The 13657-nt window shown below is 41.2% G+C and overlaps 1 protein-coding gene across 1 annotated transcript in view; it reads right to left on the reverse strand.

Annotated features, from left to right (window-relative positions):
- ACSL5 (acyl-CoA synthetase long chain family member 5) overlaps window positions 1-13657 on the reverse strand; it is a 41546-nt gene that overhangs the window by 10711 nt on the left and 17178 nt on the right. The window contains exons 2-11 of the mRNA XM_073354974.2: window positions 13226-13391; window positions 12358-12466; window positions 10253-10317; window positions 10051-10152; window positions 9531-9630; window positions 7937-8115; window positions 6040-6072; window positions 5706-5757; window positions 4944-5017; window positions 4156-4233 (exon numbers count right to left, since the gene is read on the reverse strand). Coding sequence (XP_073211075.1) covers window positions 4156-4233; window positions 4944-5017; window positions 5706-5757; window positions 6040-6072; window positions 7937-8115; window positions 9531-9630; window positions 10051-10152; window positions 10253-10317; window positions 12358-12466; window positions 13226-13381 — 948 coding nt within the window. The 5' untranslated portion in view covers window positions 13382-13391. The remainder of the gene's footprint in view (window positions 1-4155; window positions 4234-4943; window positions 5018-5705; window positions 5758-6039; window positions 6073-7936; window positions 8116-9530; window positions 9631-10050; window positions 10153-10252; window positions 10318-12357; window positions 12467-13225; window positions 13392-13657) is intronic.

Here is a 13657-nt window from a genome sequence, read left to right on the forward strand (position 1 = left end):
GCAGTTCTTTGGCCATCTGGTTGAAGAGCTTTTCTGTGCCTTAGGAATAGGAGAGCCCCCAGTTCCTCCCTAACCCATTACTTCCTTTATCTTGCTCACATTCAACCCCTATTGGATCAGGCCCTTGATATAAGGAGCTCTGGGCCGGATATTCTGGGGATATTAAGGTGTTGCAGGTGAATGTTGGAGAGTCAGTGTGATGGACTAGACCCTAGTATTCATACCTGTTGTAATATTTTTGTGCAAAGTACACCTGGTAAGGTAATCATTTGAAAACTCAATTTGCTGATACAACATAACTTTACATAAAATATGTATGGCAAAGATTTCTCTGTATGATGTTAACACCTGTTCCAAATGCCATGGCTCACCCAAGCAGATGTTGGCGAACAGGTCTGTCCTAAAATAAAGGAATGTGTGTTGTGCTTAAATTTGCATTTCAGCAATAAAAGTGTCAAGCAGGAAAGGAAACAGGTGAGCAACGATGTTCCCCACTGGTTATCTCCTTGTGCCCAACTGGAAATGTTTTTCAAGTGAGGGGACTGAAACTATAAAAAGGAGGGACAAACATGTCAAGGCATCCCCTCTTCCTGCCCATCTCATACACTACTTTTTCCTGTTGCTTCAGGTGCATTTGTTGGACTCTGAGGGAAGGGGTCCTGACCTACAGAGTTTTGTCAGTATGTCTACACTATGAAATTAGGTCAATTTTATAGAAGTTGATTTTTAGAATTTGATTTTACACAGTTGATTGTGTATGTCCACACTAAGTGCATTAAGTCAGCAGAGTGCATCCTCACTACCCTGGCTAGCATCAACTTACAGATCAGTGCACTGTATCCCACAGTTCCTGCAGTCTCTGCTGCCCATTGGAATTCTGGGTTAAGCTCCCAATGCCTGATAGGGCAAAAGCTTTGTTGGGGGTGGTTTTGGGTATATGTCATCAGGCCCCCCTGCCTCCCTCCCTCTGTGAAAACAATGGCAGACAATTCTTTCATGCCTTTTTTCCAGGGTCCTGTCTGCCAACCCTGCTCAGCCTGCTGTCTGCCTGGATGATTGCAACCCCAGGCAGGCAGTGGGCTGAGCGGGGCCAACGAATGGAGCCCCAGACCAGCAGTGGGCAGAGTCTGCCTGTGGCTCTGGCTGCTGGCTTCTGCCAGCTGGGGTCCTGGCTGCCAGGGTCCTCCTCAGCCTGTGGCCATGCTTGCCATATCATGGCAAGCATGGAGCCTGCTCAGCTCACTGTCCCTGTACATCTCCTGGGTGCTGATGGCAGATGTGGTACTGCAAACAGCAATTCTTTCCTGGCCTCTGCCACTGAATGCCTCCATGCATTAAGCTGTGCCCTATCAGTGCAGGAGGACTGCATGAGCTCAGAAAACAGGTCATTGCAAGTGTTCCCCCCACCTCCTTCTAATCTGTGATAACCTCAGGGATGGAGATGACGGGGGAGCAGAGAAACATTGGCTTTATGATTCTGAGGGGACTGCATGGTCACCTGTGCTGCCAAGTTCTCCACACTGGCCAAATAGGAAATGAAATTCAAAAGTTCCTAGTGCTTTTCTTGTGTACTGGGCTAGTGCATCTGAGTTCAAAGTGCTGTCCAGAGCGGTCACAATGGAGCACTCTGGGATAGCTCCTGGAGGCCAGTACCATCAAATTGTGTCCACACTACCCCAAATTTGACCAGGCGATGTAGATTTCAGTGCTAATCCCCTTGTCGGGAGGAGTAAAAGAATCGATTTTAAGAGCCCTTTAAGTCAACAAAAATGGCTTCATTGTGTGGATGGGTACAGGATTAAATCGATCTAATGCTGCTAAATTTGACCTAAACTCCTAGTGTAGAGCAGGGCTCAGATAGCTAAAAGCATGTGGTGAGAAGTGTTGCTTGAATCCACTAGTTTAGTATAGCAAAAAATGACAGGTTTCAGAGTAACAGCTGTGTTAGTCTGTATTTGCAAAAAGAAAAGGAGTACTTGTGGCACCTTAGAGACTAACCAATTTGAGCATGAGCTCAAATGCTCATGATGCATCCGATGAAGTGATCTGTAGCTCACGAAAGCTCATGCTCAAATAAATTGGTTAGTCTAAGGTGCCACAAGTACTCCTTTTCTTATAGCAAAAAATGTAACCCAAGTGGGGCTAGCAGACTGCAACTATGGAGATAGTTGCATGCTGAAAGCGTGTGTGTGAGAGCAATCCATGTGGGAGCTACTTCAGCAAGGCATTGTAAGGCACCCAAGGTTGCAGGACAGAGGTGACATTAGTTTGGATCATACCCTGGTAAATCAGTCTCCTGACCTGTACTGCAATGGTTTTGTAAACCAATTTGAGATATTCACAGGTCTGTGTGTTCACTCATCCAGAGGGCTTATAGTATGTTTGAGTAATGCACCAGTTTGTCTGTCCACATATGTATTTAGATTAGAGTTGTCAATTAATTGCAGTTAACTCAACTCATTAACTCAAAAATTAATCACACTGTTAAAACAAAAGAATCCAATTGAAATTAAATATTTTTGGATTTTCCTACCCTTTTCAAATATATTGATTTTAATTACAACACAATTAAAAGTTTACAGTGCTCACTTTATATTTGATTACAAATATTTGCACTGTAAAAAAGGATAAGATGTATGAGCTGAATTGAAAAGTACTAAGTACTGTTGTGCTTTCATGATAATGAGATTGCACTACTTACAAATTTAGGCTCTGAAGTTTTACATGGTTTTGTTTTTTGAGTGCCATTATGGAACAAAAAACCTATGAGTCCATTTAGTCCTACTTCTTGTTTCTCGTAGCAATTGGATGAACAAGTGTGCTTACATTTACTGGAGATAATGCTGCCCACTTATTTACAATGTCACCTGAAAGTGAGAACAGGTGTTGGCATGACACTGTTGTAGCTGGTGTTGCAAGATATTTATGTGCCAGATGTTCTAAAATTCACATGCCTCAGCCTTTGTCCCAGAGGACATGCTTCTGTGCTGAAGAAACTCAGTATAAAAATAACGTATTAAATTGGTGACTAACCTCTTTGGCCAAGAATTGTATGGCTGCTGTTTTACCTGCATTCTGCCATGTATTTCATGTTATGTGAGTCTCAGATGACCCAGCACATGTTCATTTTAAGAACACTTTCACTGAAAGTGACAAAAATGCAAACGATATACCAACATGAGATTTCTAGAGATAGCAATCAACCCAAGTTTTAACATTCGGAAGTGCCTTCCAAAATCTGAGTAGGATGAGGTGTGGAGCATGCTTTCAGAAGTCTTAAAAGACCAACACTGATGTGGAAGCTACAGAACCACCAAGAGAAAAGTCAGCCTTCTGCTGGTGGCATCTGATGCAGATGAAAGTGAACATGCATTGGTCTGCACTGCTTTGGATTGTTATTGAGCAGAACACATGTCCTCTGGAATGGTGGTTGAAGTATCAAGGGACATATAAATCTTTAGCACATCTGGCATGTAAATATCTTGTGAAACTAGCTACAAGAGTGCTGTGCCACGCCATCCCCTGTTCCTCACTTTCAGGCGAGATTGTAAACAAGCAGGCAGCAGTATCTTCTAATGAAAAGACTTGTTTGTCTGACAGTTTGGCTGAATAGTGAAGGATTTTAGAAAGCAGACAAGTTAGGACACAATATAGACTACATGAGATGTTGAGAAGGTAAATTGGCAGGCTATTAACCTTCTCAGAAGAGTACAAGAATGGCCAACTTCACTGGGTGGCCTGATGCCTTTAGATCTAAAGGCAACACGTTAGCAAATTAAAGGAAAGTTTATATAATGTGTAATGTAGCCTGCAGAACTTGTTGCCAAAAATATTTAGTTCAAACCTTTATTGGCAAGTTTCAAAAGAGTTTATATGGCTAATCAGAACATTTGTTACATTTGTTTAGTGGTTGGTATGCGCCTTGGAACATGACTATTAATATCACTAAATAATGGTTTTAGAGGTTGCCCTATGGGCCAATCTGGTATTGGCCACTCACATAAATCAGTAGCTAACTGTGCTACTGAGTTAAGTGTACTATTTATTGTAGGATTGGCTGCATGACTAGAACAGCTATACCAAGGTCCTTCCTGTAATGATCTGGTAGAACATAAGGAAACACATACATAAATTAAGGGCTTGGTTTACTCTTACCTGTACTACTCTCTCAAACATGTGAGCCAGAGGAAGATAGGACACGGAGATGTCTGAAGTCTTGCAGTCAAATGTAGTCTACAGGGAAACAGAACAGCATTGAGGCAGGAGAGGATAGTCATGCCACAGCAGTTAAACATATCTGTTAATTCTGTTAACTTCTGTATTGAAACAGCAGGTAATTTTACACCTGCTCCATCCTACTCAGAGGTTTGGAGTCAGAACTTTGGGGAAAAAATACCACTGAAGTTAGCCACACTCCCTCTATCCCCTATGGTATCTGCAGTCCTTGTCTAGAAGTAGGTTTCCCCGCCTGGTTTGGAGCCAAGTCAGGCACTCTTGAAAGCGTGTCTTGTGTTCCTTCTAGGAGCATGTCCATATAGGGACACTCAGGAAAGTTAGACAAGCCCTAGGAAAGGCCCAAGATGGGAAGTTCAGATCCTCATAGGAGCAGCCAGGATTTAAATATTTCAGATCTTGTGTTCTGGCTCAGATCCATTCCTAGGACTGACTACTAATTTCTGTAAAAGATACATTCATGTTCTGGCTTTGTACATGAGTGAGGTTAGTGGTCTTAGGCTGGTCTACAGTGTAGACTTGTCCATTTCAAAGCCCTGAACACAGTGTAGGCTATTGTTAAGTTGACTGTGGCAACTCAGGATATATGAATATAGTTTTGTGGAGCTGGGTGGCTTAGACAGGAGATCTTGCATTACAGCCACTTCAAGCCTGACCCTCCAAAAGAATAAGCACCAAGTTAGTCTGCAAATGTGAAAGCAGCAACTTACCTCTGTACTTTTAAGGAAAGCAGCAGTATTTGCAACAACGTTTTCATGTGTGAGCATGGCTCCTTTTGGGTTACCTGCCAAAGATCATGGGGAAAGAACAAACTGATGGCAGCCAGAGCCACTAGGGATCTGGCAAGTTTTACAGTTTACATTTGCTCAGTCACTTGTACATTTGCAAGCCCTCAGGAGATTGATTGTGGTATGACTATGTAGTCATGAGACAGAGCTTTTGGATCAGAGATGAAAATCACCACTACATAAATTACATCTAATGCAAGTGTGCCCAGAACATGGCCTATAGAATCCTGAGGTTCGGTCTAGGAGTGTCTCTGGCTAGGCATGTTTTAAAGTGGAGGGGAGAGCTGTAGGTTTAAGGGATAACATGCCTGAGATGGAAGGCCAGATTCTGAGACTGGTGAAGCTATTCACTTGAGTGGAGTTGCATGGATGTAACAAAAGGAGGTTTTTGGCTCATATCTGCTATCCCTCTATAATGGCTTCAATTTTTATGGTTTTAGTGTGTTGTATGAAGCCTCCTGCAGTTATTCACTACTGAATGACAAAGCAAGATGGTCTCATTTGATTGCAAGTACCATCAAGCAGCTTGTTGATCACAGAAGGAAGCTATATTTTCTGCATTTCATGTCTTGAGAAGTTTCCAGTATTCCCCTCTTGATTTAATAGTCTCCCCTGATCCAAGGGAAGAAAAAATTCAGAAATGACAAAACAGACTTTAGTGTCTGAACTCTGCTTGTTACTTACCTGTGGTTCCACTGGTGAAACAGACAACACTAAGATCCTCAGGTTTAGGAGGCTAAAAAGATGACAAAAGCAGTATTAATTTCATAATCAAGATTTTTTTTAAATCCTTCTCCCCATTACTGTCATATCTGGAAGGTGCTTGGACAAGCCAGTAGCCAAATCCCTAGCTTTTCTCCCTTTTCCAGCAAGGCCCTGCTTGGGTTTTTATTTTTGTAAGTTTGAGGTAGAAAGGAGAGGATCATTGTTGACTCATTGTTATGGTGGAGAGGCCTCTTCAGAGAGGCAGGTTTGCAGTGCTTTCATCAAAGAAAGATTAAAAATTTCAGTAACTTACAACAGGTTCTCTTAAGTTGTTCCTGCCCAGCTCCTGTGTCAAGATAGATAAAAAAAGACAGCTTTAACACATTGTAATATCAAAGTAAATGCAATGTAAGCAGGTGAAACAAGCCAGATGGGGCATGTGATTGTTTAGTCAGCATGCATTTTGCTGGTGTCAAGGTGTAAACTCATTGCTAGGCCTTCCCTGCACTGCCACAGCAATTACTGCAGAGCCCTCTTCAACATACTCAAAACAATTAAGTACAAAGCTGGCTGTGAAAAGCTACAGCAGATCTCACTAAACTGGGTGACAGCATGTCAGATGAAATTCTATGTTAAGTGCATAGCAGAAAATAATTCTAATTGCATGTACAAAACAGGGTCTAAATTAGCTGTTACCACTCAAAGATCTTGGAGTCATTGTGGATTGTTCTCTAAAAACATCTGCTCATATGTAGAACAGCCATAAAAAAAGCTAACAATGTTAGGAACCACTAGAAAATGGAACGATAATACAATGGAAAATAGGTCACTATATAAATCCATGGTACACCCACACCTTGAGTACTGGGTGTGGTTCTGGTTTCCCCATTAAAAAAGGATTCAAATTGGAAAAGTACAGAGAACAGCAACAAAATTTAAGAGTATGGAACAGCTTCTATAGGAGGAGAAATGAAGACTGGGACTATTCAGTTTAGAAGAGAGGGATAGGATAGAGGTCTAGAAAAATCATGAATGAGTGGAAAGGTTATATAATCCCTTCTCATAAGAACTCTGGTCATTCAGTGAAGTTAGGCAGGTTTAACAAAAACAAAAATACAGAAGTATTTCAAGATGCAGTCAGTCAATCTGTGAAAGTTGTTGCAGGGGATGTTGTGAAGGCAAAGAGTATAACTGGGTACAAGAGAATTAGATATGCTCATGGAGGATACAGCCATTGCTAGCTATTTCTAAGATGGTCAGGGATATAACCCTATGCTCTGTATTTTCCCCAAGTCTTTGGCTACCAGATGTCAGGAACGGACCACTTGATAGTCATCCTGTTCTATTTATTCACTCTGAAGCATCTGGCAATGGCCACTGTTAGAAGGCAGGCTACAGGGCTAGATGGATCATTGGTTTTTATCAAATATGGCCATTAGGTTCTTAATATTCCTATCCAAGAGGTCCAGCAAGTCTGCCAGCTTGTGTTAGGCTGTAAAACTTGCTGAGCCCATGCATATTACAAGTTACAGCTCTAGAATCTTGTGCTTTAGATCTCCAGGGCTAGCTCTCTCCAGAAGGAGCTTCCAGTTAATTTCTGGAGAGCATGAGGGAACTCAAGAGGTTGTACAGACATACCTTAGTTGGCTATTGTTCAAGAGCTGCAGAAAGTCTGTCCATTCAAAAAGGAGTTTCTGCAAGGCTTACCAGTTTGATTTGACTGAATTTCTTATTCAAAAGTCTGTATGTTGTTATTTAAGGGAGCACAGATTAACCCCAACATTGCTATTGTATAAAAAGCTAGACATTTTGAATACCAAGTATGCCTACTTAAAACACAAAAAAGAGGAGTTTGTAATAGGAGGAGTGTTGTATCTAAAGAGGATAATACTAAGTTACAGCTTCTTAATAGGTGGTACATGACAGAGCCATGGAGTGTAAAACTAGGGAAACTCCAGTTACCAGTGTAGTAAACATGTCTAGTGTCAGTATTGACCTAGTCAATACATTGCTGTCTCTTCAGATTGTTTGTTCATACCATTGAATGTTCAGTCTGAAGCTCTCAGACTAGCAGTGAAATTTGACTCTGGCTTCAAATCAAGTCTCCTTGAATGAGCATATATAGTAAGCAAAATCCTTCTCTTACCAAGTAGCTGTATTGACCTTTCCCTGAAGTCACCAGATAGGCTGTCAGTGAGGGATTCACATACCTCAGCTTCCTGAAGCGACAGGATCTCAACTCCTTCTTTGGCACCTTTATCTTTGATCTCATCATCAAAGAGATCCATCAGAATGATTGTCTTCAGACCTGGGATCTTCCCTTGCTCACAGTTTTCAAGCAGGACTTGTGCCTTTTCAGGTTTGTCACAGATCACAATGGAGATGTCACCTACAGGAAGGGAAGAGCCCACACTTCAGAAACCTGATCCAACTCCTGCTGAAATTATAGGAGCCCTGATCTGACCCTTATTGAGATTAGCCATGGATTGATTAGAGGTTAAAGGAAATTCAGGTTCTGTCCTTCAGATCTTTCAACATGTTAAGTTCTCATTTGAAAGGTTGCAGCCAAAGCCAATAGTTGAAGTTAACAAATGCTCTGCACTCAATTACTAGGGTTACAAGTCTGGGCCTCTACTAATGGAGTCATACCAGGGCTGGATTTGACTTACAATATACAAGTGTCAACCACTGCACCCTGCCCCACCAAAAAGGGCTTTACATTTTAGTTGTACACACAGAAGTGTAGCTTCTCAACAGGGGATAAAGTTTTAATGCCCATCAATTCTTTCCTTAAGTCCAAGATGGGAATTGGTCATTTTGAGTGACTGAATATCCCACTGTAAATACTTGCTTCTTTCCAGCTAGCATATATCCCAAGGAGCATTGGCCTCAAATACTCTGAATTTACAGAAGCCTTTTACATGTGTTTTTAGTAATTGCATGTTGTGGTAAGACAGTAATGGAACACTAATGAGCAAGTGACATGTTCAGACTCAAATGAATCTAATTAGATTACAGCTCTGTTGTCCCAGAAGACTGAACCTGTTGCTAAGGTTAGCTTGGCTTGTAATTTAATTTGTAAAGATTTTACAAGTTGACTGATGGTCTGATTCTGTTTAGCAAATCTTGCCTTTGGTTAATTTTAACAAAGTTCTGACAAGGAACTAAGCAAGATAAAGACCAGTGGAAGAATCAGTGACCCAAGGGAAGACTTGAAATAGACAAGAGGGCACTCATTCATTTTACTAACTTTGGATCTAATCACGTTGACAATTTTGTCTTCAATTAATCGCATAGGATCTCAGGCAAACCAAATTAAGTGCATACTTAAGTGTTGGCAGGATTGGGCCTTTGTTTTACCCTTTGTTTCAATTGTTTAGAGTCTCACCTCAAATTATGAGGATACTGCACTGGTTTGCTTTTTCTGGTTGGAGAAAGTTTGTAGGGGGTCTTATTAATAAGTGAGATACAGATGACCCAGTTCCTTCCAATCTCTTCCCAGTCCTTAGAATCTAGTGGACAGTCACCAAAGCTTAGTACAAGAATTCTCCCAAGAAATGTGGTGGTAGGCCTATTGCTCAGGTCATGTCATCTTACAGGATAGGCATTGAGAAAGTAGTGGTAGCTACAAGTGTGCTGAGAGTTTAGGGCCAAGTTGCAGAGCTGGAAATGAAGAGGTCTAGGTTTGTTAGCTAGTGTAGGTCTAACAGTTCTGAAAAGCCACAACTGCTATGAAACCTGAAGCAGAAGAGAAGCATTGTTAGGTCAGTGAAAGTGGAAAGGAAGAGTACATAAGGTTTTTACCTTTGTTAATAATAAATGCAATGGCATCTGGCCCCAGAGTGTCATAGAGTGGAACAGCGACCATTGAGTAAGTGTAACAGGCATATTCTGAAATGATCCACTGCACAAAAGTAGTAAGAAATAGCACTGTTAGAGAAGCAACTACCCTGAGTTTGTTACCAGAGATGTATGGTTGTTCAAATGCTTTTGCCAGAGCAAGTTTAGTAGCCTGTAGAGTAGCCCCTCACACATATACATCTAGTATAGATTTATATATGAACTGCTTGTTATGGCATCCAGAACCCAGATCTTCATGGGTAGTCCTAGGCAGCCACCTGGACACTAATGAACAGATACAAAAAGGCGATTGGAAGGAAGACAGCCTAAGCCCAGTAGGAGATCTGATTACTGTTCGCAGATCATCACTTGGAGCCCAATCCAACCCCAACCCTGTTTAAATAAATTGGGGGCACTCCACTGAATTTAGACTTCCATGAGTGCTGGACAGTTGCCCATAGCTAGGGTTCTGCTCGTCACTTACCTCTGGTCTATTCTGAGCAAAGATGCCAATAAATTGGTCTGGTGATGGTTTACATCCTTTGAACAAGAGCCCTGATCCCAGGTATTCAGCTCTGTCTGACACCTGCAGGAATAGAGGAAGTAGTTTTGGCTCATTACCACTAGAGACTGCTACAAGGTGCTGATCCATTCTTTGGACTGTATATAAAATAAGTGGAACTAACCTGTTTGTAAGTCAACCACTGATATGGCTGTTTTGGTTTTCTATACCCCAAACATGGTCCATTTCCTAAGAAAAGTTGGGAAAGTTTGTTATGAAAATTTACATAAGTTTTATATTAAAAACTGATCTTCATTTATTGGGCTGTCTTCAGTAAAACATGGTAAGCGCTTTGTTGGCTCAATCTTATGTAGTTAAGTGTTTTGCTAGAACCTTTATTTAGACAAGTATCTTTAACCCTGAGAAGAGACTGCACAAGAGATCAATCTTCTAAACGATCAAGGAGAACAAGAATTTGTGCGCCCCATAAAGAATGTTTCTTGGAAAAGTTATTTGTCTAGAGAGCAAGAGAGTTGGGTAGCAATTACCCAAGCATAGCCAGAATTGAGGTACTCAGTGGACTCCAGAAATAGAGATGAGTATCAATGTTCAGGAAAGTACAAGAGAAACTTGAGAAAAATGGAGTTTTAGTGGAAGTTTTTGCAACATCTCTGACAAAATTTATCTTCAGGACAGATCAAGTGTTCAACTATTGATTAGAGTTCTGAATGCTTCTGGCTGTGATTATGTCTCTTTTCTGAGCTTTGATTTTTCAAATTTTTTGGGAGTTGTTCTTTGTGTCTCCCAACACCCATTTAACTACACCAGCACGCTGCCCCTGCCCTGCCTCTCCCCCCCACCACACACACTAAATGCATTAAAAAAATTAGCATTTGCCACTCATTCACTATTTTCTTTAAGATCTTTTCACCCAGTCAGGTAGCTGCAACAATACCATCCAACTCTGCTGGCCCTTCACAAGATTTTAAGAGACATTCTGACAGGCAGTTACGGCCATTGCCCATTTTTTCCAAAGTCAGAGTCAGTTCATGGATTTGCAGATAAAATTGGCTAAAAATCAAAACAACTTTCAGTGTTTAATTGGCAATGCAGTCCCTAGCTGAGTCACCTTATATGGAATGCTAAGTGCTACCTAGCTATTGGTGCACTCTTCCAATTGAGTGTCAAATCCAATATTTGACCTCAGAATAATGGCATCCTCTGTGTTTTAGAGTTCAGGTTCTTGCCTTTATACTAGGATGGAGAGACATTGAAATTTAAGCTTAGGATATGATCTTCAGTTAGCAAACCTGGAAGTCACCTTCAAACAAAGAGGGCTTTTTGATTGCACACAGTTAGCTACAAGCAATTCCACCCACTCATGTTGGTTAATGTGAAACCGTAGGCTCGTGCACTGAGCCTCAATGAGCACTATGCATTTCCCACTCAACTAGGTGCACAGCTAGCTAAGAAACTGAAGTGACTGGAAGGGCTTTTCTTCCAGAACTCAATTGCATGTGAATAGTTTACACTGCTTTTGTACCTTGTGCAATGGGCTAGTTTGTTCAGCAACAAAAAAAATTCTTTCCTAGCATAGTATTATCCCAAGGCTTTATTCATGAGCCATAGGCTGCATTAACACTAGAAAATTTCACTCCCCCCCTCCCCCACCAATAGTGGCCAAGTATCCTGAAAGCAGACACCAGTGGTGAATCTAAAAAAGGATTTTGTTGATCAGGAAAAGCCTTGATTCATCTCTTACAGCACAGCCAAATGTTTCCAAGAGAAGTGATGGAATCTTCATTGCTTTGGACTGTGGAATTAGCCTGGCCAGACAAGACTTTTGTCCAGTCTATTGAAGGCAGTTTTACATTGGCAGGATAAAGGATCTGAGATGGTCTGATCTAATAAGTTTATAGAGAGGTGTTGGTATCTTGAGAGCCATTTGAAGGGGTAGGAAAGATGCAATACTGTTTATTTGGATACTTTGACTTGGGAAGTCTACTGATTTTCCTTTATTTAATGTGTTACTATTCCCAGCTTTTTATGTCTGGTGTGCTGTATTTAAAGCACAATCTTGCTCTCATTAAGGGGGTAAGCCACAGACCTCAGACTGAATTCAATCTATGCACAGTTAGAACCCTCTCCTAGAGAAGGTCCAGAAGAGGAGAGGACAATTTAGCTGGGCCTAGACTAGACAACAACATCCCTTCTGGCTTCAAGTCTGTGTAGCTGGAACAAACATTTACTTCTTATGACCGAGATGATTAAGAACAATATCCTACTTACCAGACACATGGAGTCCTCTTTGGAAGGCCTCATACAGAGTTTTGGCATCCTCATAGTAATAACTAAGCAGCTTGTTCTCTGGCAAGAAAGTACTTCTTCGGGCACCTCCCTAGGGTCAGAGCACATGTTTGTAAGCGTTGTTGCAGAGCAGTGAACTGAAAGTCAGGTGTGTGACAGGCAGCTACTTCCTCCTCCAAACCTCTCCCAAAACCCCTTGGGGGGAGCTTTAACACACAAGCCTAAGATCAGTTAGGGGGGTTTAAATTCCTCCTAAACGTCTGCTTGTTCATTGCTGATTAATCCATCCACTGTAGTCTCCAACACTAGAAAGCCACTGTAAGTTCAGGTAAACTTACTTCATCCTCCTTTATAATCAGACAGCCAGGGTGTTTACACAACTAGTAGATTCTGAAATATTGCACTTATTTTAGCCTCAGGACTGACATGTTATCAGATAGCTATTTCAATGAACTCATCAATAAATTGAGTAATTGCCACTGGTACCACTCAAGTAATCTAAAATGGTGCTGTTTGGTCACAGCTAACAGCACACCCCCTATTAAGATTAAAGGAACAGTGGATTGAGAGTTTTGAGATTTACCCAAGGTCTTTCATGCTCCTACTCCCCTAAAGTTTAGGCATCAAATCAGAAGTCTGGCCAGATCTCTGATTGGAGGACTGAAAGAAATTCCCCTAATTTAAGTCTTTTGTTTTAGTTAGCCCCCATATAAAAACAAAAACAGGTTTTTAAAAAAAAAAACAAAAAAAAACACTCATTCACCTATGGCAAAGTTTTCAGTTGTGGCTAGATCCCATTGAAAGTCAAAAAGAATTAAGCATTTTGCTTATTAATCAATGTAAGCATTACCTGAATTCCTATTGACTGGTTGTTCAGGTCAATGGGAGGTGTAATGGTCTTTGGTCTGGTTATTACCCATAAGAAAATTGTAGCTCCAAGAGTAATAAGGCCAATCAATGCTGGTGTTGGGAGTGGTGAAAACAAGAAATGAAGTATCCAAATCATGGTGCTGGACCTGAGCAGAGAAACAGAAGGTTCAGCAGTGTTCTGATTAATGTGAATGGCTAATTTTAAGTACAAAATAAAATGCAAGATGTTTAGACAGGTGCTATGGGTGCCAAGTATGAATCAGTTAAGTGGGTTGCCTTTGAAGACCCCCTCATCCAGTATGTAATTGACACCATGCTTATGCAATGCTGTAGGTCCACTGTCTAGTTCTCAAGTCACCCATCCAGTAAGCCTACTCCACCCACTGTGAACACCAATAGACTCCTCATTCAG

This window comes from Lepidochelys kempii, chromosome 7, assembly GCF_965140285.1.
Source record: "Lepidochelys kempii isolate rLepKem1 chromosome 7, rLepKem1.hap1, whole genome shotgun sequence".
Lineage (NCBI taxonomy): Eukaryota > Metazoa > Chordata > Testudines > Cheloniidae > Lepidochelys > Lepidochelys kempii.